Source organism: Cyanistes caeruleus, chromosome 3 (genome assembly GCF_971803275.1).
Source record: "Cyanistes caeruleus chromosome 3, bCyaCae1.hap1.1, whole genome shotgun sequence".
In the NCBI taxonomy this organism is placed as follows: Eukaryota; Metazoa; Chordata; class Aves; order Passeriformes; family Paridae; genus Cyanistes; species Cyanistes caeruleus.
In genome coordinates, this window is record NC_141703.1 from 84797755 (window position 1) to 84821945 (window position 24191).

Sequence of the window (24191 nt, forward strand, 5' to 3'; positions counted from 1 at the left end):
GAGGAGAACCTTCCCCATCCAGTTTTGACCCATGTTCTCTTGTGACTTGTAGACCTTGGGAGAGAGACAGATCCTGCAGAAGTCCGTTAGAAAGCAGAGGTGGAGCAGGATAGGTGTGAGAGGCAGGTAGGAATTTGTCCTTTGTGGGGGTGTATGTGTAGAAGGGGAACAGAAGGTCAGATAGGCAGTCATGTAATTTTGGGGTTAGCTTTTAGCTTTACAGAGCTTATCGGCAGCCTCAAAGCTGTGGTTGGAAAAGTCTGGAAAGGGAGGTATGGAGAAGACTTACCAGATGAGTCTGGACTCTCATCTTCTGTGTCCTTGCAGAGAGTTCATCTGCAGACCACAGGGTATCACCTGAATGTCCATGCTTAAGTGTTGTCCAGGGCTCAGGGTTCTGTTTCATGGCAGGGTTGCTTGGGATGCTATTCCTGATCACAGGAGAGAGCAGTGAGCCATTTTTAGTTGGTGAGTTTTTTCTTTGAGGAAATGTGGGAAGAGAGATGTTCCTGCATTTATTGATGGTCTACTGTGCTATGTTATTGAAGGCAAGGTCAGAGGAGTTCATCTTGTCTCCCAGTGTGACACAAGCGGCCTACTTGGCACAACTTCTTGTTTCATTGTGCCTCATCTCAGCAGTGACAGCATCTAGGCTGTCTGCTCTGCATGTCTGAATCATTGTCAGCTGCTGTAAATCTATGGGCTTTCTAAGGTCTCCAGAAAAGTCTTTATTCAGTAATACAGCTCTCCCCTTCAGTCTCCTCAGTCTCTGATGAGTCAGTAACCAGCGTGCGTGGTAGGAGTGTAGGGCTGTCTGTGTCCTGATATCTGATTTTAAATGTCATTGGTTTGCTGTGAAGTCCATGTGGTATTTCCTTTTCCCCAATCCTCTGGTGAGGACAAAGGCCCCTTTGCGGACCTGAACTGGGCTGGAGGGTCTGTGACAGCTGAAAATAATTCAGAGGCGTACTGGAGACAGCCAAAGCCAATTGTTGTCAAGAAGTGCAGCTCTGCAAGAAGTTTCTCCGAAGACAGGCCTACTCTTTGCAGTGGTGAATGACAGGAGGACAAGAGACAATGAGGATAAGCTGAGAAAAGGGAAGTTCTCAGTGGATATAGGGGGGAAAATAATGGAGAAATTAGTCAAGCATTGGAAGAGATTGATGAGAGAAACTGTGTGCTTTTCATCAAAGATGCAGCTAGGTGGAACTGTGAGCTGGTCTGGCCTTGCTGCCCTTCTGCTTTGAACAGAAGACTGGACCAATGACCTCCTGAGGTCCCTTCTAGCCCAAGTAATTTTCTTCTTTGAAGTTTCTTCTTGCTCTTGTTCTCATTGTCCTCTCCACCTATTTCAGGCACAATATCATCTTGGTGAATGATCTCTCTAGTTCAATTTCAGTTCAATATCCCCAGGACTTGTGTTTTCCTGCTAACTTAAAATCTCAGCCCTTAATTCTGACTTCTGCCTGTTAACACCTACTTATCAAACTTGGTTTAGATGCAGCATAATTAATCCCCCTCTCCTCAATCACATCCCCTTGATTGCTAAACCATCGTGTATTCTGCTGCTCTTCTGCCTAATCCAGATATTCTTTGCAATCCTGCAACTGATTTTGAAGGTTGCAGAGAGGCTCTAAAAAGCATCCAGACTATTTTGACTGTGTCTGCCTGAGATTGTAGAGAGCTGAACTCAGTGAATTTCCTGTCGTTTGGAGAAGGTACTAAGTCACACTGATTTCACTTTTAAAATGCCAGTACTTCAGTGTTTTTCAAAGCATGGAGGATGGAGAATGAGAGAGAGAGCTGTGATTTTGATGTTCAAGCAAACACTGCAGAGCTCAAAAGAGATGTGTTTGAGGCTGCCTTCCATAAAAGAGGCTTCATTCTCAGCAGTCTGGCAACACACTCTCTTGAAATTTGATTCCAAAATGACTTGCTAATGATGAAACAGATTGCATTGTCTTTTAAACAAATATTTGCTCTACACTGTACAATTTTAAATGCTTCTGAATGCAGCTGCAGGAATGATGTCCAGTTGTATAACATTCCTGTTGCTAAGAAGTAACAAAAATAAGTGTAATTATTTATCTTGGGCGTCTGAAAAAAATTTCTTACATTTCTTGCACAATATTTGTTTGAGTCTGAGTCATAATGCAGACTCTTATAATTAGTGCACTAACTTCCATTAATTAGGCTGACACTTAATTGGATCTATAAAAAGCTACCGTGGCATGTCTGGTTTTAATCAATTACTGCATACTTCAGTCTGGTTCACGACTACTGCAGTGATTGTTAATGACTTTGTATTACTGGGAGACCAAATACATGAACTCCATAGGTACAACAGTGAGTCTAGAGCTGCTTGGCTAGTTGGAGCTTTACAGTCCACATAGATGTCCTGTTGGTCCTTTTTACCTCTCCACCTTTTTGGGAGGGTAAGCAGGTAATCCGCTTGCAAGCATGGTGAGTGTGTGCTGAGGATAGGTGCAGTTCAGCCATGTTCTGGGATCCTCACATGGAGAAGGGCTGAATGCTATCCCAGTAGTCTTGGAATATGTGCTCTTTGTGCTATGTCCTTGCTGTAATTAAATCAAAAAATTAAGTGCAGGTAGCAAGAGAAGAACCAATTTTATGCTCATCTGGTGAAAGGTGTCCTCAGCTGAAATTCTTGGTTCTCATTTTACAAGTAAGCTAAGTTGAACCAGTGCACTTTTGTCTTGAATCAGGTGCAAAGCCCCTTTTCCTTCTCTGAGTACCTCGTCATCCACATACAGTGTGTGTAGGGCCTTGGAGTTCCACTTCATCCGTGTGCCTGGACAACGCTGTGAGAGCTGCAGGGGTTTAAGAAGCTGTGGCTTTGTGAGTGACAGTAGGGTTGTCACAACCCTCTGCCCACATGTTCCTGTGCCATAGTAGCCACATTCATGGTGACTTCTGCAAACTTATTTTACTTTGTGACTGAGACAAGCAAGAAGCCTGCGGGCAGCTCAGCTGACCATCGGTGGCAAAACAGCGCCGTGGCAAACTTGATAGCTTGTGAGAGCATGAATCTGCCTTGTGTCCAGGCTGCAGCTCCTGCTTCTCAAGGAGTCTCCGTGCCTCGGGAAGTGGCTCCAGGATGAGATGTGAAATCAGGCAGCTTCCTCCCTATTTGCTCCCACAGCTTTCCTTAAAACAGATGCACAAATCCATTAGCACATGCCCTGGAATTCTTGGATTTCTTGTCATTGTGCTAAAGTAGAATAGAATATAAATACATGTTGTAGTCATCTGAAACATATTGCATTTTATAGGGATTTTAGTAATCTTTTGGATACAGTTGCTTACTTTGTTTAGTTACTGTAGAATTTGAGGCTTTGGTGGTTTTAAATAGTCACACCCAAACTTTGGAATGTGACTTGAACCATAACTCCCTTTGTGCAGTAATTCACCCACTGATGCTTTTTCATCTTGTGATTGATATTTGCAGAGTTCATAAAACCGATGTGCATCTGAAAAATGAAAAAAATTAAAATTAAATGTCCTCTTCCTGGCTCTTATAATGCAGTTTCTAAAGAACATAGGGTTTTTTCACTTTAAAAGAGATCTAACCCAATTGGTCCCCCTGACATGTTGGTAATGTATTTTAATGCCTTAGAGTAGGAGTCAATGGGGTGATTAAGTTTGAACAACATCTTAGCTACCTGTTTTATTTAAATCTTTAAAACATTTTGTATTGCTCCTTCATAGAATATCTCTGTTAGCTAGAGCATGGGAAATGATTATTTGAATAAATCCTCAGCTACTCTGGTGGCTTTCATGAACCCAGCTTGAGCTTTCATTGGTAATCGGTCATTTTATTGACTTTAATTAGAAACAATAATATCAAAACTAGGAGAAAGAAAGACTCCACTGACAATAAAATAACACTGTTGCATAAAAGGGTGGAGGACCCAGGCTGATGAGGTCTTCAAGCCTGGAGCAGACGACTTGTATGGCTCTGAGTAATTCTTAGGTCCTTTGTCCTGGTTTTCCCCTATTCTCCTGCCATCTGTAGACTAACAATCCAGTGTCTGGCTGTGCTATGAGGTTTAATAAACAAACTTCTGGGTGCTTCGCCAGATAATTAGGATATATGGGTCACTTTGTTCTTAATTACTCAAGTGTGCCTGGATCATATTCAAGCAGAGGGGGGGTGACTTGGGAAGAATCCTTGTCCCATCTTCTGTTTTGTGCCGCTGAAGCCAGAGCAGAGGCTTGTGCAAGGGGGGAGCAGGTCCTGGGGTGTGGCCAGAGGGTGCTGTGCACTTGCAACCTTGCTGGTACCGTGGATCCCTCTCCTTGGAGGTTGCAGCGAGAGAAGCTGCTGCATTGCTTCAGTCTGGACTGGCTGCAGGGGGAAGTTGGCACTTCCCAGTCCCTGTCTGGGAACTTAGACAGCTTTTTTTCTTTTTTCTTTTTTTTTTTTTAATTTATGTATTTATTTTTGGCTGCTTACAAAAGGAAGTACAGTCCCATCTCATTGCAGCATGAGCCAAAACCTCAGCACTCAGCACACCAGCTCTGCTGCCCAGGCCTGAGCCTCACATACTGCTGCAAAAGACTTGTCAAGATGCAGCTTTTTCTCATCATCAGAGGGCAGGCAGAAATGGCCTATGTGGAGTTTCTCAAAACTCATTTTTCTGGGTAAAATTCAGTCCCTTCTTCTGCCTTTTCAACAGAAATGTGCATTTTCATTGGGCAGAACCAACCAAACCACCAGACAATAGTAATGGGAGTATTATTTTTACCCTGGGGTTAAAACCCAGATATTTCTGTCCAACAGGTATTTTTTAACACAGTCTACCCAACTTAAGGATTTAAAATATTCTGCGTCTTCTCCACGATGCTGGATATCTGAACCTTGTTATCATCATTAGGAGCTCTGGGTTTCCAGCTCCTCTAAAAACTAGACCCGGGAAACATTGGGCTGATATTTTGAATGGTTGCCTGTGAGTGTGTGATTTTGTACATGGGGCCACAACATCTTTCAACAGACAAATTTCAGCATCCCTGAACAATTTTATTCATGTTCAGGTCAAGCACTGCAGCCAACTGGTGTGTCCTGGCAGCTGAGCAAAGTCATCTGCTTATTTCAGTGGAGCACACAGGTCCTACATGCTCAATATGAATATGGTCATGCCAGAACAGAGTGGAATTGAATCAGATGGCTCACTTTATTAACTTCTTCCGTTCTTAAGAGAAAGGACAGTGGGTAGATAAAGCTAAACTCCAGGGCTTTAGGGTCACCTTGCTGAGCATTTCTCCTCCTCTGCTGACATTGTGTGTTGTTTTGTATTTGGGTTAGAAGTTGTTTCTAGATTTTGCTGTGTGTATTCCAGGGAGGGGTTAGTGGATTACGGTGCAGGGGAACATACACTGTGTTGAAGGGTTACAGGCTGTGTTCATTTAGCATGGCCAAAGATGAGATTTGGCACAAGTCACTGTTCAGCTTAACTCATCCCTGCAGATCTTGCCAGAGTAATCAATATATTTGTGTTTACGTAGGCATCTGTTACATTTTGGGGTGACAGCAAGGGCACCGTGAAAATGAATTGTTCCCTCTCTGCCGTGTTGGTAATGTATTTTTATGGCTTACAGTAGAACTCACTGGGGTGATGAAGTTTTGGAAAACATCTTTGCTCCCTGTGTGTACTGGTATGGTTCAGTGCTTAGCCCTGAGTCACAGGAACCAGCTTCTGCCTCCAGCTGTGTCACTACTTTGTGGTGTGACCTTGGCATTGGTTGTAAGCTGACTGTGCAGGGATTGCACTTTCTTGATTAATAGCCTTGTTCAGAGTTATATGCCCTTAGCTCAACAGCACAAATAAGTCTTTATTACCTTGGTAGCAGCGTGGAGTCCTGGCTCAGAAAAGGAGCACAATCCATTCCTGGCTTGGGAATCATCAGCACAATTAATTCTATTTGGATTGCACCATAAAAGTTGCCAGTAAGGCAGAGACACTGAGGCCTACAAACATTGCATGAGTTTAATTAAAAGAATGATTTGAAGCAGCTTTGGGTACGGATACTTATTACTTCTCTATTGGTTCTTCTCACTTCCTCAATAATGAAATGTCAATGAACTCAAATGAAATGAGCTTTCATTCTGCATGGCAGAAGGCTCCCAAAGGTGTCTGCTTCTGGACACTGTTTTAGTAGTGTGTGAAATAAAGGTGAAAGGTAGAAAGTTTCTCCCTTCCTGGCTGTTCATAGGGTGGAGAACACAAGTGTGGCCTGTGCAACAGTGCAGCCTCCACCATCTGTGCAGAGGATAGCTGTGTCCCAGCAGCACTTCCAGGTACTGCCTCAGTGTCCAAGGGGACTCCTGGGAGCCTTTAGCTAACAGGGGCTGGGCTCTTCACTGGGCTGGGGTGAGCAAGCTCAGCATTTTGCAGGATGGGGCGCTGGCTTTTGATGCTTTCAGTGTGTTTGAAGGAGTGCTGTGGGTATTCTCTTGGCCTCCACATTAAGCTCTCAAATTTTCCCAGAGAACTGGGCAGAGCAAAATACAGTCACAGAAAGGGAGCAATTAATTAAACGGTTCTGTGCCTTCTTGTGGCGTCGACCCCAGCAGCGCCTGTGAACTGCATAAATGCTCTTGAGCTTGCTGTCCAGAGCTCTGATCTGGGCAAAGCTGACTGCAAAAGGACTCGTTTCAAAGCCTCTCTTGTATTCTTTGGTAGCACGTACAAGGAGAGTGTTACAGACATTACTGCTCTGCCTGTAATGGCTAAAGAAAAAGGCTCAGCAGATTAGTGGGCTTTTTTTTTTTTTTTTTTTTCCCTCTCCTGTGTGTATGCTTTTGTTGGAGATGAGGAATTAGCACTACTGATTTTTTTTAAAAGACTCTTGAGTGCCCACAACCCGAACTGACCTAAGCACTTTTGGAGACTTAGACAGAATTTTCAAGTTATTTTTAAATGCTGGAAGTCTTGCAGAGGTCTGGGAATGTTAAATGATTGATTATTTGCATCATAGAGCATAGGAGTCACAGCACTGCACTGAGGCTCCATTGTGCTAGGTGCTGAATGCACACAGAACAAAATGACTGGGTTTGCTCTCAGTACCATTAAATTGGAGCAGAATCAACTCCCATCCCTCTTTTCTGATATATCCGTACGTGGTCAGTGTGATACAGCAGTGTATCGAATCACAGATATGTTTTTTATAGCAGATGAAGTACAAAGAAAGGCTTGATTTGTATAGTGGGCATTTGCTTACTATCTTGAATGGCAGGGCACAGTAAACAGTATATGAATGCCTGGATGGAAAATAATTGTTCACACACAGAGTTGATAACAGTGACTCTGTGTATTTTTAGCTGTGTTTCTCTGTTATATCCAGGCCTCTGGTCAGTGCTACATTGCTGTTACCAGATGACTTGCATTTACTGCACTCCTTTGATCGCTTTGCCAGCATGACATCTGGCTAGTTTCCCTTTGCCAGGGTCCCAGTGAAGTTCTCACAGTTACTTGTATCTGTCCTTTCCCTTTACAGTTAGCGTGAGAAATGAATGCATCCCCCTCCCTGCAGACAGGGGTTTATTTGATGGGGAGGGGGACTAGTGAGTGAGTGTTGTTTTTCCCCTTTTTCAAGGGTTAGACAAATTCAGCCCCACACCAGGGATGTTAGGTTCTACAGGTTATCACAAAGCCCTTACACTTACTGTCACCTTGGGATGGTCCATGGAGTTGCAGTGCTAATGGTTTGTTTTGTAAACATAGGTGGTTCTCTGTGTACAAGTGCCTAGAGCTGAGGAAAGACAGCAATTGGTTTCTGTGGGAGTTGTTCTGCACTTTCCCTGCCCAGAAGCTGTCTTGGGCACAGAGGAGCTTTATTCTAGCACTACAGAATTGATCTCTGACTATGAAGTGTTTGACCATGTCTGACATCTTGGAGCAATAAGAGGGTGGGGGTTTTTGTTTTTGATTGCTTTTAGGCATCTTGCAGTCAGCTAGCCCCTTGAAAGATGAGTAACTAGTCATTATGCTTGGGCTGCTGGCCATTAGGAAATAAGTGCAGTTCAAAGTGCTCTTAGTAGTTTTCATTGCTGGAATCTGTCCTGCCACAGTATCCTGCAGTAACTGAAGTGTCAGTGCCGGTGCGTGGACAGCCGCTGAGAAATGTCTGTCCCTGAAGCCAGGCTGTTGGCTCTGTGGGAAAGGATCTCATGCTAGCCTGCTAGTGTCACACTTTAGTTCAGTGTTACTTTGAGGCCTTCATGTCACTGAGACATTAGAGACTTGCACATCAAACTGAGCAGACCTGAATGAGAACTTCAGCAATTGTAAGCTTTTCATAATATTTTCATCTTGTGTCTGATCCTGGCTCAGTCACAAACTGAACTTGTGACTAAACTCATTTATTTAGGAAAAATTCTTTCTATAACTGAAGGGCCTCAAATTGAAATATTTGAGCAAAAGCCTGAAACTTGGGAGCAGGTAGAACAAGAACCTGCCTCTAACTCCTGTTTCCCACTGCAGGACAACCTCCGCAACCTGGCAAACAAAAGCTTTTGACCAGTTCTGCCTTAAACATAAAATGATTTTGACTGTGTGACTCACTGTTTCGTATTTGTTGTTTGTATTGCTATAGCAGTAGAGGCTCTTAATCTTTGGATCCAAGACCTTGTTGTGCCAGGTGCTGTTAGGAGCATGGGAAAAAAAACAAACCAAAAAGGTCATGAGAGGAAGAACATGAATTTCTGTATAACCCAAGACAACAGGTGGCTACAGATGAGGGATCACAAGGAACTGATGATATAATAGTGAATGACCTCCACAGTGAGTAATAGTCTTGGTACATCACTTATCTAAACATTGCTGAGGTTTTATAGATGCTACAGCAAAGGGCAGTTTGAAGGAAGATGAATGAGTGACAGAAGTTTACAGTAACATCTCAGCAAGTGAGGAAGGCAACAGAGGGAAAAGTGGCATGCTGAAAATGATGCTTGAAGGAAGATGTTTGCTGCAAAATCTAGTTAGTTGGTTGTAGATACTGTGGTCGTATATGAGAGAGTGCAGGTACAAAAGCAAAGTGGAGACAGAAAGTATGTTTTTTGGAAGAGGGAAAACAGAGCCATGGGGGAAAAAAACCTACAGGCAGGCTATGTATTCAGAGTCTTGACCTGAAACTTTCTTCTGGTGTGTTTACCACTAGCAGCTCTAGGAAAAAGAACTACAACTAGGGAAAAGAAAGTGCTCTTTCTTTGGATTGTAACCTTTAACCAACATGTGACATGAGGGAACAGATGAGTGAAGCAGAATGTGTGTGTTCCTTTATTTGTAGCACAGATGTCTCCAAAAGGGGCAAAGGAAAAATGCTGCTTTTTGTAGTCTTGTTTATTTAAACTTCAGTTTAACAAAATTAGCCTGTTCAGAAACTTCAGTGAACATCCTTTTTAAGTTGAAAGATTGCAGAGCAAGATGCAAGTCAAATGCCAGCCCCAGCAATTAGCACGCATCACTTTCATGAGTGTCAAACTGTGCTTAATCTCTACTGATCGGGTTCTTGTTCTCCTACACACTGTCTGCAGCTAAAAATAACATCAAGTTAAAGATGTGCCAAAGATAGCAGCTGCCCAGTTCATGGTTTTTCTGAAGCAGCTTGCTCTCTTCCCCAATCATGTTTTTTTTCCCATGCAGCATGAGAGGAAACACAGATGTCATGGCATGTATGTGGGAAGCTCTCACTGGCTTGAGGGTGTCCAGGAGCTCAAGTGCTCATAGATCACAGTGTAGAAGGTATTGCTTGGAGTGCAGCTGCCCACATAAAATCAAAACTTTTAAAGGCGTGTTGGTGTTTGATAGGAAGGTTTCTCATGGAGGAAGTGGAAACACAGGATGATATGACTGCAGAACAAGAGAGGATGTATTTAAATAGACTTACCAGAAGGTGTCTGGAGAAATGGCTTCATAATAGGAAATGCATTGGTTGCTTCAGCATTAAATGCTGTCCCAGATGTGTTCTCTGTAGCAGTGACCCCTTTCAGCTGAACCATTTTTAGCTGGATGGAAGAGCCCAGTTCTTTATCCCCAGGGCTCTCTGAGCAATGAACTTCTGTCTTACCACTAGAGGGGGACTGCATGCCATACACCTCCCATCCTGCTGGGCTTCACTGGCCACCCCTCAGTGCCCACCAGCCTGACAACTCCAGCAGCACGGCTCACTCTGCTCTGTTGAGCACTGGGGTCTCACAGCACCTGTGAAGGTCAGGCATTGCAGCAAAAGAAATGTAAAGGCACGTGGGTGGGGGTAGCATGATTGGTGTGGTATCTGCATGCTTCTCTAGTTATCTGATTGTGCAGAATGGTGGAGTTTATTCCCACACAGTTACAAAAAATGTCCTGAGCACAACTTGTGTTCAGAGAAAGCTGAATAGTGTGTGTGTGTGTGTGTGTGTGTGTGCGTGCGCGCAACATCTCTGAGTCACACAATGTGAATAACCTCTCTCCATACCTGGATGAAGGAAAGTAACAGCAGCTTATTTAGCAGTGCCATTAAATTGGTCAGAGAAGAAATGGAAACATGATTGTTTCTAGATGCTGGGAGAAAAGTGAGGGCTTTAGGTGTAGTAGACCCAGTTGAGTGCTGGACCTGACCTGCCTGTTCCTTGCTGCCTTGCAGGGCTTTTACTCACGTGTTCACCTTTGGCCCGACGTTCCGAGCAGAAAACTCACAGAGTCGCCGGCACCTGGCGGAGTTCTACATGGTGGAGGCTGAGCTGTCCTTCACTGAAAGCCTTCAGGACATCATGCAGGTGGGCACTCCTGCTGTCTGTGCAGGACTGGTAACAGAGTTTCTTCCTTTTCCCTGAGCTGTGCTCCTTGCCCTCAGCTGAGGTCACAGCTCCTCTCACCATGTGTGAGCTAAGTAGAGGTTGCACAGGTATTTCCCAGGGATGAGGGTTTGCTCAGCAGAGATGAGGCCATAGAGGGAATTTGGAAGGGAACATGTAAGTGCACACAGCCCTCATCTGAATGGGAAGCTCCACAGTTGTTGTATTGCCAGGGAATGTGAATGTGCTTGATTAGTACTAATGAGTGGCAGTCTCCCTTTCAAAATATCCAACACCTTTCCACTGAGTGATCAGTGTTTAAGCAGTGTGTCCCTTGGTGTGCTTTGTAAAGGCCTCCTTGAAATCTGCATTGAAATCTGAAGAAGAAACAGCAGTTTCTGGCATACACTGTTCACTGTGGGGTTAGCAGAAGACTGGAGGAAATCCTTACTCAGCTGGCTTTTGATTTTTCAGGACTGACCTCTCAGTTGCAGTTTAACTACATGATAGATGCCTATACACCTTACTAGTGTCAGCATAAGCCAGCTTACACCCAGTGGGACTTGAGTAAACATATACACACACTCTCATTTATCAGATAAGCTCTGTGGAAAGTGATTGGAAAAATAGCCTTATGAAGAAAAATACCTGAGGCACTGGCTGCAGATTTATAAAATAACATCCAGGTGGTGGTTTCTTCAGCATGGGTCATAAACAGTACTGAATCAGCATGGCCTGAGAGCAGAGCTGGTGTGCTCTGTATGCTGCTTCTGAATCTGGGACCTCTGGATGGCACTGGGCTGTGTGGACTGATCCTTTGGGATTCTGCTCCATCATGAATAGCTCTTTCTTCTGACTCTCTTTTTCCCCACAGCTTTGTGTATTCTTAGAGCACGGCCTGTGTATATGTGCACACCTTAATTTCTAAGGCCCTATTTCTCTAGGTTATCAGGAGTCAATTGAAATCTTCACTACTTTTTCTCTAGTATAATAAGCAGGGTCTTCTGTTAAGTGGTGTTTGAACCCTTCAACACAGAATCAACATATCTTGTGCAAAAAACCCTAATTTTTTGGCTCTGGAAGTATAGACAGCCAGTTCAGACAGTTCAGAGAATTATACTTGAGAACTGTTCTGGAATTTGTAGGGAAAGGGGGAACTTTCCCTCTCAGTTTTGCCTTTGTTGTTGCTAAGTATCTTGTGAAATTTTAGCTTGTACTCTCGTTTAAATCTTCCTTCTGTCCCAAAGTCCTTGACAAGCACCTTTCCCTATAACAGAAAGTCTCCTAGCAGCCGTTATTTTGCATTCCTCACAGTGAGTTTGTATTGCAACAGGCTTAATTTTGCGGTGTTCTTACTTGGGGAAGTGGAGTTCCCATTCTGTTTATTTTTAAATCATTGGGCAATCTCTCTTACAACAAAACAAATGAAAAAAAAAACAACCAATCAACAGAAAACCTTACTAGTTGTTCTAAAGCCTAAATGTCTTTCCTGGTGTAACTGACCTAAATTCAGTGTTTTCGTATGTATCTGCCCATCGGGTATTTTGCCTGTTTGTTGTCATCTGCAAGTCTTTTATTCGGTGCAAAACACCCAGTTGAAAGCCTTCAGGGCTCTTGGCCAGGGTTATTATCTGAACTTTGTCCTCACATAAAGAGCTGGATTGTTAAAAATTTATTTTTAAAATTGCTATTCAACATTTGGACTAAGTATCTCTCACTTGAGCAAGTTACTGTGCTGGGAATGCTCAGCTTCTTCAGGGACATCTTGAAGTATTTGCTTATACACCATTAAAGAGCCTTGCTACAAAGATGTGTGTGTTTACCATTCACTGGTGAAGCTTGGAGATGTTTCAGCCAAAGCTCCAAAAGAAACATTATGGAATAAAATGAAAAAAGGAGATTTAATAACCAAGCTACATGTATTTGGGAACAAAGGGTCTGAAGTCTTAGAGCAGCAGCCTCTTTGTAATTGCACAGGGCAGTGCTCAGTTATTCCTAAATTACTAGCACAGTTCTTGTGAAGTCTCATGTGTCTTAATCATACAATCTTAATTTCTGTTCTGTGCCAAAATGTGTTTTAGTGCTACAAAGAAGCTTCGACTCTCACAGTACTGGTTTCACAATACTTTCTGTGGAAAGCCCCATGTGCTCAGTGCAGTGCTTTACGCTGCATGGCTGGGTGATAGTATTTCTGCTTTAACGTACAGGGTACATGTAAAGGTATCTAAGGAGAGACCTCTTTTCGTAAGTCAAGTTAAGAAGTTGGGTTGCCAGGTTGCCCAAAATGGATGAGAAGGAGAAGGATTTGGGAAAAGTTCAGGTAGACAGTAGAAGAGGTCCAGTTGTGGAAGTGTCTGGACTCCCTAGAGCCATTAGCCCTTCCAGTACCTGAATTGGTGGTCCAAGGTCTCCAGTTTCATTTGTCCTCTGAGATGCCTGTTACCACTCTCTCCCTTCAATGCTGTGTCATGTAGCTCTATTTGTAGGCCATTATCTTCAATTTTTCATTCCACTGTATCAGCAGTGCAGTATATTTAAAGGATCCCACTTCACTCATGACGCTAATGGAGTCTCAAAGAGGCCATATGATACAGTCATTATTGAATTTCATCAAAAGAACATACGAAGCCATGCTAAAAAAGACATTATTTAGTCTGTAAAGTTAGGAAATGCAAGAAGGAAGTTTTCCTGAGGGCATTGTCAGGAGTTTATGCATAGTGTTAGTCGTCCTTAACAAGATTACATCCTAGCACTACTGTCTCTTTAAGGGATGGAGACTATATCTCTTTAAGATGGAGTATACAATTTAACATTCAGTATTTGAGCTGTGTCCTGAGGGCAGGAGTATTGTCTTCCACTGGTTATGTACTTCATCAAAATTAATTTGCTGTCATTACAGCCTAGTGACATGGAGCATTATTACCTCCATTTTACAGAGGGGAATTCAGGCATGAAATGAAATCAGTAGCACTGATTTTGGGTGTCAGCTTCAGAGAGCTTGGATCTAAAACACGTATGTGATTTGACTTCCAGACTAGTTTGCACTCAGCGTTTTATCTTCAGTACCAAGGCTGAGGCACTTGGGCAGGTCTGACTCCAGTTTTGAGGGAGCAAACATCGGTAATTGCATGGGATGGCTTTGTTCTAAGAGTTTTGCACAACAATCTTAAGGGACATTGGCCTATCTGCAGGACTGTAGGTTCCTTGTCTGAAGTGGCATCCAACTGCTGTAGCTCAGGCTTGCTCTCTTCCCTAACTTTTACCAGCATTCAGTTTCAATGGCCAGTGGAGCAGTGGTCTGGCAGACTAGTCTCTTTTCTTGCACAGCAACAGCATCTCTCCAAAATCGGGCCTGAGCTGTTGGTTGTGTTGCTGAGAGACATAGATCAGATGTGAATCCTCCCCTCTGTGTGTATGGGCACACACAGAGTGGGTGTGAGCAAGCATGGAGGCAGCAAACAGTGGCCTACTGGTGAGTGTTTCATATGTAAGTAGCCTGTGACCTACCCAGCATCCATATGCAGGGCCCAGGTAAATACATACATAAAAATCCTACTGGCAGGTCATGCAATTTTTCTTACGTAGTAAAGATGATGATTTGAACCTTTCTTGGAGTGCACAGCACCTTCAATTGCTGCTGCTGACTTTTACTGCTGTTTTATAGATGATGTGCTCTGTTTCAACTCTGGTCATAATTATTGGGCTTTTGGGACAGCTGGTGTCCCACCTCTGACATGAGCTACTTGCTGTGATTCCAGTGCCTTTTTCCCTGTGTAAGTCTCCTGTCAAACATGCTTCTTACAGAGTATGTTCACCAATGTGTCTGTTCACCTACATCTCAAACTCATGTGTTCCCTTAAACCAACAAGCCAGTGATTACATTTCTCCACACATTTTTTCCTATAGCCTCCTTTGCAGTCCTTCCTTATACTGTCTGCTTAAAGACATAAATTCTCAGTTTGAAGTATTTTTTTTTCCTCCTTTTCTTTCTTTGCGTCTACTGTTTGTGCCTAGTATTTGTTTGGCATAAATAAGAGCAGTGAGCAGGCCAGTGTACGACCCACGTATCTGTCTTTTTTGCCAGGATAAAACCTCAGTCTCAAACCTGGAAATATTTCTCAGATTGTTTTTCCCATACCACCCACATCTTTTTTCCACAAGAGGAAGCTGTTTATGTTGAATGCTGTGGGAACCTAATTGTTACTTTATCGCACAGTGAGGAAAAAAAGTGCTAATTAAACAACATGCTTTTCTGAAACCAGATGATACTTTCATTTTCTAGAAAGAGGAAGCTTAATGTAAAATCCCTTCGTCTCTGCCTGGTGAAACCAGATGAATTGCTAAGAAGTTTTCTAATTTCATTTGCATAAGCCTTTTTCTAGCTACTTTGAAGAAAGTTCAAAGCTGACTGTTTGGTTATTTGCCACTCAGCAGCAGGAATTCTGGCTTTTCATTTCCTCTGTGTTTGAGTACCAGGAGGCGTAAAACTGTTCATCTGCATATGATAATGCTGTTCCCTTATTTGCATCTTCCCTTTTTTTAAAAGGAGGGCCCAGGTTGATGCAGGAGTTTTGAGTCTGAGTTTGGCTCCAGAGAGTCCAAATGGACTGCTTTACCAGCTTCACTAGGCTGGTGGGTTGCAGAGGTTGTTGACCAGCACAGAGCAGTGTTTCAGCAGCTTGGGACAGGTGTGAAGGATGTTCATCTGTGCATAAGTGTGAACAATGTGTCTGAAATCTCATTTTGACTGTATCAGTAGCCTAGCTGCTTTGTTTCTGTGTCTTGTGTTCCTCTTACCCTGTAACTTCTGGTTCCTTGTAAGGCACAGACCTATTGGGTCTTCTTGAGATCTGCTGACTGAACAACAGGTTCGTTTTCCACCATCACAGGCTTTGTGGTGTCTAGGGGCTGCTGCTTACCTAGATATAATTAGTGGAAAATTCACTTCTCTCAGGTCTGCAATTGATGAAGCAGTTGTTACACTCACAAAAAAACAAACAAAAAAACAACAAAAACATCAAAAAAACAACAAAAACAAACAAAAAACCACAAAACCACCACAACCATCCAGGAATGTGCCAGAACTTTGAGATGCACTTTGTTAGGAAAAACCTTGTCCCATCTCAGGCTGAGACAACATGCAGTCCCATATGTATTGCTCTGTTTTTACAGTGAAAATGGGACTAGGAGGGTGATTTTGAAGAAGAGATGGGATGATCATCAGTCGATACCGCAGGTGTCAACTGCCTGCTTTGTGCCGATGTAAGACTACAGGGAGCCATGGGAACTCTTAGTCTGCACAACAGCAAGTGTCTTGGATGGTTTGCTTGGCTTAACCAGAAGAGAAAATGACTCTTAAAATGGGTTGATGAAAATGCAGCAGCATCCCATGTGGGGGCTTTTAATGACATTTTAATTTCTTAATGAGTGAAGCCCGTTTTACTGGATAAGTATATCCAAATTGGATGATAATGTCATTTAGTTAATCCACATTAGTTTAGGGAAATGGAACCACATATTTTTAGTTTCTCAAACATCTGTGCATTGATGTGTCCTCTGCTTTAGCTCTCTACTCATGTTGTATATGTTCACTTTGCCCTCACTGCACAGAGTCTCTACAGCTGAGATCTGTTTGATGGGCTTGCTCTGCATACTACATGTTTATTCTCTTTCCTTCAATTTTGTCTTTTCTAACAACAAAGCAGAAATCCAGAATTGTTCATTACAGGACAAATGCCTCACTAAGAATTAATCTGAGACTGGGCCCAAAGATGGTTGTATAATGTGTCTGTGGCTACCCAGGGTTGCTGCTTGAATATTTAGCTGTGATTTTTTTCATTGGAGATACCTGACTGAGGATACTGAGGCCATCAGCCAACATTGAAGCCCTAAACCCATAACAAAAATAAAGATTCCAGTTCTCTTCAGCTACTAAGCAAGCCTGCTAATTAGGAGCATTAGTGAGGTGGTTCCCTCTTATGCAGTCTGGCCATGCAGAAGGACAGAAACTCCTTCTGTACCCTTGGCTGATGTGTACTGTGTTTAATTTATAGTCTGGGGCACCTAAGCAATGTTCATTTTTCATGCAATCCTTTTTTCCCTATTAGGTTATGGAAGATCTTTTCAAGACAGTGACGAGCACTGTGCTCTCCAGATGTCCTCGTGATGTTGAGCTTTTTCATAAATACATAGCTCCTGAACAGAAGGTAATGCATGTGACAGGAAAGAACTGCAATCCTTTTGTGTCTTTGGGGGTTCATGGCTATAGGAAGGCTTAATTTTTTTATTTTATTTTATTTTTACTCTGTTGTCCTGTGTTAAGAAACTGAAAATACCATCTTGAGCTTAAGTGATTGTTTAGGCTAATAGCAACAACTTTCTGTAGCTGGTAGCAAGTGTGGTAGAACTGTAATTGTCACTTCATCTGGTAGCCTCTGAATCATCAGCTTCAATAATTTGGTACCCTTTTAGCACTGAATGGCCTGGAGTGGATTTTGACCCATATCTAGATCAGAATGCAGTCTACAAATTACAGTATAGAGGGAGGTCACTTTCCTGAGTTTGCCCCTGAACCCTAAAGAGTGGCTTTACATGTTTATGTTTTTCTTGTTTTGACCAAGGGCAGGTTGGAACAAATACTGAAGCACAAATTTATGATGTAAGTACTATTTCAAAATGATCATGCAGAGGGCTTTGGGGGAAAGAGTTCCTATTTTGTCTATGTGCTTTTTCTTTCACAACTCAGTGTCTTCTGGGTTAGCATAATGTCTCCAAAAGAGCATGAGTTGCAGTTCCCTTTTACTGTTTGTCAGGTATACCCTTTCAGCTCTGCATGAGACTGACACCTGAATCTGCTGACCTTTGGCTTTTACTCCCCTGGACAAGACCCTCAAAATTATTCTCCTTCCAGCATGTACCTGCACAGTGGTTGCTCACAGTTTTGCTTAGTTTTGGCTTTGATGCTCTGCTTTCATTCACACTTTGACTCCAGTGGCTTTCCTTTTATGAAAGCATTTTATTATATTTAACAATTCCAATTGGTTTTCTATTCCAAATTGATTGTGTTGCTTCTACTCCCAGTTCTTTGTGCTAAAGAACTGAAGGGCTTGAGTTTCCCTCAGTGGCCCCCAAGAGTGCCACCACCTCCCTACTCCTGACTTGTCTCTTCAAAAGGTGGAGCTCTTGATTATCCCACAGAACATTGTAGGGCTGCTCATCCCAGCGCTGGTTATCTTGTTAATCAGCTACAGCCACACCTGGGCAACAGGATCACAATTGATCCCCTGATCCTCTGCCTGCATGAGCACCATGGGAGTCCTCAGTGAAGTTACCATCTCCCTTTTCAGACCTCTCTTTGAACCCAACTGATACTCCTGAAAGGACAAAGTTGCATGCAGCTTCTCCCATGGACCAAGGAAAAGGAGAGAGAGACAGACCATCTCTTTCTCCCTCTCTGTCTCTCTTCATCAGCTGCTGGCAAATCTGGGGCATTCCTGGCTTGCACACATTGGTTACATGTGTTGAACCTGTGCCAGTCATAGACCTCATTTGGTCTGTGGCCTCACAAAACCCAAACATGTAGAGCAGTATATTCCTTCTTGAGGTATTTCCTCCAGAAGCCTTCTGTTTTAGTGAAACCTTGTAATGGGGTGCAAAGATCTTGCACTCCATTGTGCAATTTGGTTTTTAATTGGATTAGCCAGTGAGATGAAATTATTGTGATCAAGTTATTATTTCTTCTCTCTGTCCACAACATTTGGCTTGGCATGTTGAAAACTTGGCTGCTACATTATCTTCCATTGAGTCTTGATTTCCAGTTAGCAAACCTGGAGCATTGTTCACTGCACTTTTTCTGTTTGCTTTGCCATGATGCTGTTCTTTTGTGCTGGTGGAAATTGGTGGAGAATCTGCTCTCAAATCTGCCAGAGAAGTAGAGAAACATTTCTGCACATATAAATCTCATGGTTTTTGCAAAGTAAAGTGGAAGCATTTGAGCTATGAGCCCTTTGCACCCTGGACTGTTATTTTTGCCTAACACACCCGGGACTAGAGCTGTGTTGTTGTAGCTATGCTGATGAGGACATATTGTTTTCTTTAAAAAAAATCACAAATTTCTATGAAGCAATTCCCTGCAGAACTCACTTCTGACTAAAATGCAATATTGCAATAATGCAGAAGTGTTGAGAGCTTAGCACTTCCTGCCCTGCATGTAGCTGAAGCACAGGAAAACATAGGATTCTTGCCATATAAAATGCTTTTTGGTTTCTGTCCAAAGAAGCATTGCTGGGAAGTCTGACATTACACACAAGTTGGCATGGTGGTGGGGAAATGCCTCCTTAATTTTCCAGCATGGCATTTAGCCAGAAAACTTTGTTATTCCTTTCATAGTTATCTTAAAGACTTTTTTCTTCCTCTTGCAGAATTTCCTACAGTGAAGCAGTGGAAATTTTGAAGCAAGCTCCTCAAACTTTCACTTTCAAGCCAGAGGTAGGTCATTGCCAGCTGGTTTGTCCCTGTGCAGAGCCTGAACTTCGTAGAATCTCTGCACACTCTCTCTCTCTCTCTCTCTCTCTCTCCCTCTCTCTCTCTCTCTATCTCTCTCTGATACTACAAGAGTTGTTTGCACGGGTTATCTGCCTCCTGGGGTGTTTTCTTTGCTGGGTTGTAAATCCAGTGTAACTTTTGCCCTTTGGGGTTGAGATGGGAGCAATACAAGGAGTGAGATCTGTAGCAGGAGAACATGTAACACTTTCAGGGAAGGAAGTGATGAGATTGCAGTTGAAGGACCAAGGCTTTAGCAAAGGCACTTCTCTTTCCTGTATGTGACTAGTGCTGAGAGTGTTGCTGATTCAGTAGCAATCATCTAAGAAGAGTTGCTGTAATAGTTCTCAACAAAAGGAAAGGTAAGAGGATAGCAGCAGAAGTTTGACAAGGATTAATAAACCAATACCATGTGAAAATACCTGTAGTCTACATGTATGTAAAGGGAACCCCTTGTCTTTCTGAAGCATAGATGTTGACTGGGAAAAAGAGTAATGTGCTAGTCTTTCTAAAGCTATGGGATTATGGTTTTCTTAAAAACATATTTTGTCCAATTTCAAATACACGCTCCAGTATGGGACAGCTTTTGTGGTGGTGCTCATCTTATGCCTGTATTGTTTAATCATTATCTCATTATGATACTTTGAGGAAAATAACCCTCTGGCTGAAGCCACCCTCATAGCCAGTTGGGTAAGTGTCTCATCCCTGTGCACAAGTGGGTGTAGAACCTCAGATCTTGTCTATGTACTACCTGGATCTGAGACAGCAAACTTGGGATATTTTAGTATTAAGAGAGTCTGGGGGAGATCTGTTCTCCTCTTCCCCTTCCATTCCCCTAATACTCTTTTGCATGTCCTATAAATGGACTGGGGAGTCTCAAGTCAAAAGCCAAAGGATTTATAACATCCCTGGAAAAAAGGAAAAGTGAAGGGCATCGCAAATGTCCAAGGTTTGTGATAACAAAGAATTGGTTAATAGGGTGCTAGATTTTCTTAAGTGAGAATTAATGTAGCATGTAACAGGAGACAGCAGGGAAGAGAGTAATCAGCCTAGGAAAACTGCTTTCTATTCACTAAAGGTAATACTGAAATAAGGTTGGTTTGCTGGATCAAGTTAGCAGGCTCTGTTTTCCTTTAGATATGCAGAGTGTGATTTGGTGTTTTTGGGGTTGGGATTTTTTTTGCTTGTTTTGGGTTTTTTTTCTGATTTGATACCAGATGCTTGGACTTGATGCTGCAGGGACAATCTGGCCCTGTTAAGTTAAATCATATTGTTTTACATGCTTTGCTCTGCCTGAAAACTCATCAAAATGTCTACTTCCCGGTGACCTGTATGAGAAGTTGTTTTGCTTGGTTTCATGTTATTCAAAGCAGCGCATCTCTCTATGTACAGGGATTTTTCTGGGTCTCTTGCCGTGGGCAAGAGGCACCAAAGCAGATTCCCAGGCCCCTTTTGCTGTCCTTACAGTGGGGCTGTGACCTCCAGACGGAACATGAGAAGTACCTGGTGAAGCACTGTGGGGAGGTTCCAGTGTTTGTGGTTAACTACCCATACGACCTCAAACCTTTCTACATGCGGGACAATGATGACGGACCTCAACACACAGTGAGTCTATGGGTCACACCTCCACCACTTTTTTGTCTAGGAACATGTCTTGGCCTACTGACAGAAATCATCTGCTGGGCCTGCCCTCAAAAAGATTGAGATAAGATGTGACCATCAGGTGATCCTGTCCATTTTTTTCTTATTGTAGAAAAAATATCCAAAGTGGGAACAAGAGGAGGAAGAACTGGGAGTTGGGACAGTGTTAACTTTTTCCTTAATTGCCTTAAGACAAATTTGCCATAGTTTGTTTCTTTTCCTGGTAAACTTCTGTACTATTAAGTGAAAGGCCTAGAATTGGATGGCTCCAAGTAATCTGTGATTCTCTTGTCATCCCAGTGTAGAATCCATGTAATGCTCAAATAGCAGATGAGCACAAGAAAAAAGCTTTTTATCAAGTCTCATGCTTTGAAATTGTGATTCCTCCACTGATTTGAGAAAATCTGAAGCATTGCTTCTGCTAAAAAGACCAACAACACTGCCATGCACCACTGTGTCTTCAGTGGCTTTAATTCTAGCAACATTTCAGCTGTGAGATAAGAAAAATAACCCTAGAAGACAAACCAGAGAAGACAGACAGCCCAAACCTAACAGCCTGAGTGGTAGCACTTGGATCCTAATACTTGGATGCAGCACATCAGTGCCGTTGGTACCATATCCATTAGAGCTGGCTCGAGGAATGGGGATAGATAGGGCTGAACACAAGCTACAGCATCAGAGCAGGGAATCAGCACTTCAAAAACTTTTCCATATGTCTTTGCTATCTTCTGAGCTGCTCTTGTGTTCCTTATAACCTCACACAGGTTGACACCAGAGTAACTTGGTGAGATTCAGTTCAAACCATTTGCAGTAGATGTCCTCAGTTTGGGACATCGCTGCTGTCATTTAAGTTTTCTGTAAATTACTGATGTTTATCCTTGCAAAACTTCCTCCCAGCCTTCTCCTGTCAACAAAAGGCTTTTAAAGTACGTGCAAATCCTTACCTGAGTGTCCTGGACTCTGAAAGAATTACAGTAGGTTTTTACAAAAAAAAACCAAACCGGAATCAGCTGTTCTTCTGCTAATCACTGTGTGCCTATGTGGCATGACTTAAATTAGGTGTTTTTCTTTGAAGGTTGCAGCTGTTGATCTCCTTGTACCAGGTGTAGGGGAGCTGTGTGGAGGCAGCTTGAGAGAGGAGCGACTGCCCTTCCTCGAATCACGCTTACAGAGGTATGGAAAATCCACAGATGCCAGGAGACTAGCCTGAGCAGGAGAGTGTTTCAGCAGCTCTCTGTGGTTGGCAAGACAGAGGAGTGGAAGGGCAGCTAATAGTATTTAAAAGAATTCTATTTTTGTCTTTGTGATGTCTATTTATCTGAGTAGGTGACTGAAAACTGGTGAAGAAGTTCTTGTGCTTTTGTCGTAGGTGTGCAAAAGGCCTCTCTGTTTTAGCTCATCAGAGAAGAAAAGTTTTCTTTATGCTAAGAGCCCAGGGCAGTAGGACGCCTCAGCTCTGCTGCAACTGTCTGAAGCAGGGTCTGCTGTGGGATACTTCATCCTTTTCTTCAGTTTTTGTGGCTGAAAGTGGATTGTGAAGGTGGAAGTTGTCACATACACAGAACTTAGATATCTCTTTGTCATCACATTGTGTAACTGAGGAATTGCAGTTTTGGTCAGAAGCTTTTGTGTGATGCAGCTGGCCTCAGTGCCTGGCCTGATTTCAGAGAACATGGCTCTTTGCTAATAGTTTCATGGGAAGCTTCACTGGAGCTGCTCAAGGCCTGTGCTGTCACATGGGGCGCTCCTCTTTCCCTGCTGCTTTAGTCTGAATCTTGTTACTTTTGGTAATTTTAGGCTAACTTCAATGTCAGAACATCAGAGCTGCTTTTTAATTAATAATTGACATTATACATTGGGTAATTGTCCATAGACAATTATGCTCTGGATCCTACCTGATTGTTCAAAAATTTTGTAGAATCAGAGAATGATTTGGGTTGGAAGGTACCTTAAAGACCATCCAACTCCAACCCTGCTGCCATGGGCAGATTGTGCAAAGTCCCACCCAGCACCTGAACACTTCTGTTTGGGCCAGTCATACACTTGTGCAAAGCAGTGTTGGAGGAAGGTTAATCCCAGAGTAACACCATTTGCACACTGGGAATTAATTTGTTCCTTAAATCAGACACATGCTCACACAGTTATATCTAGTCAGTGGAGAAGAGCAAAATCTACTTCAACATAATGAATCCAAAAGGCACCAGGCAATAAAAATCACCAGAACATTAATTCTCAGTTTTTAGTAGGATGATGAGCTGTGCTTCCTGCTGCTCTCCCTGTAAACCCTCTGAAGCAGGCATGCTTCAACTCATGTAAACTACAATGTTGCCTGCTGCACTTTTTCAGTCAAAACTTTTTGCCAGTATCTGAGTCCACAGTCCTCAGGAGGAGGAGAAAGGGTCCATGTGGAGTTTGAAGCCAGACTTTCTTGTTTGTCAGGAAAGTCATAGAAGGCATTTCAAGGCACAAATGGGGTGTGTCTTCACTAAATCACACCTCACATGTTTATCTCAATTTTGAGTCCTCAGGATCTCATTTTGTTAAGCCCAAATACTTCAGACCTTTAAATTCTATTTCCTGCATAACCAGCATAACCTTAGAGAGAAAAAACAGGATTCTTGTCTCCTTATGCATGCTTCATATAATAGTTCACCAGGCTTTCCCCTTTTCTTGTAGCATGTTCTTCCCAGAAAGTGCTGCTTGTGTGGAATAACTCTGTTCCTTTACTTACAAGGAGTTTTCTTTTTGTTTCACAGATTAGGACTCACAGATGCCTATCAATGGTAAGATGCCACCTTGCTCTGCAAGCTCTTTTTCTTCTTTTAAGACTGTTCAAGCAACTGGAATTAATTTTTGTTTGTTTGTTTTTTGTTTTATTATTTCTTTGCTTCTGAAGGAACAATTTTTGGCCCTGTTGTCCTGCCATCACTGCCAGTCTAAATGAAATAGCCAGTTCATTTAAACAAAGGTTAATCTAATGCTACTTAATTTGTGCCTCGAATTTGTCCGCTCACAACACAGGTCATTCCTCTCAGGATTGCATGAGGTGGATTAATTTACAACCCATAATGATTTTTGATATTAAATCATTAGGCTGTGTTGGAAGTTGGGTAGATTCTGACCACCGTGCACGAGATAAACAGGTTACAGAACCACAGCAATTTGTGACCTTTAAGAGGTCCATGAATAACTCCCTTTGCTATTGACAGGG

At 42.7% G+C, this 24191-nt stretch overlaps 1 protein-coding gene across 1 annotated transcript in view; it reads left to right on the forward strand.

The window, feature by feature from the left end:
• Positions 1-24191, forward strand: part of NARS2 (asparaginyl-tRNA synthetase 2, mitochondrial) — a 48245-nt gene that overhangs the window by 17972 nt on the left and 6082 nt on the right. The window contains exons 7-13 of the mRNA XM_023921858.2: positions 10648-10780; positions 16906-17004; positions 17419-17456; positions 19219-19285; positions 20807-20944; positions 22056-22153; positions 23737-23763. Of these exons, the coding sequence (XP_023777626.2) occupies positions 10648-10780; positions 16906-17004; positions 17419-17456; positions 19219-19285; positions 20807-20944; positions 22056-22153; positions 23737-23763 (600 nt within the window). The remainder of the gene's footprint in view (positions 1-10647; positions 10781-16905; positions 17005-17418; positions 17457-19218; positions 19286-20806; positions 20945-22055; positions 22154-23736; positions 23764-24191) is intronic.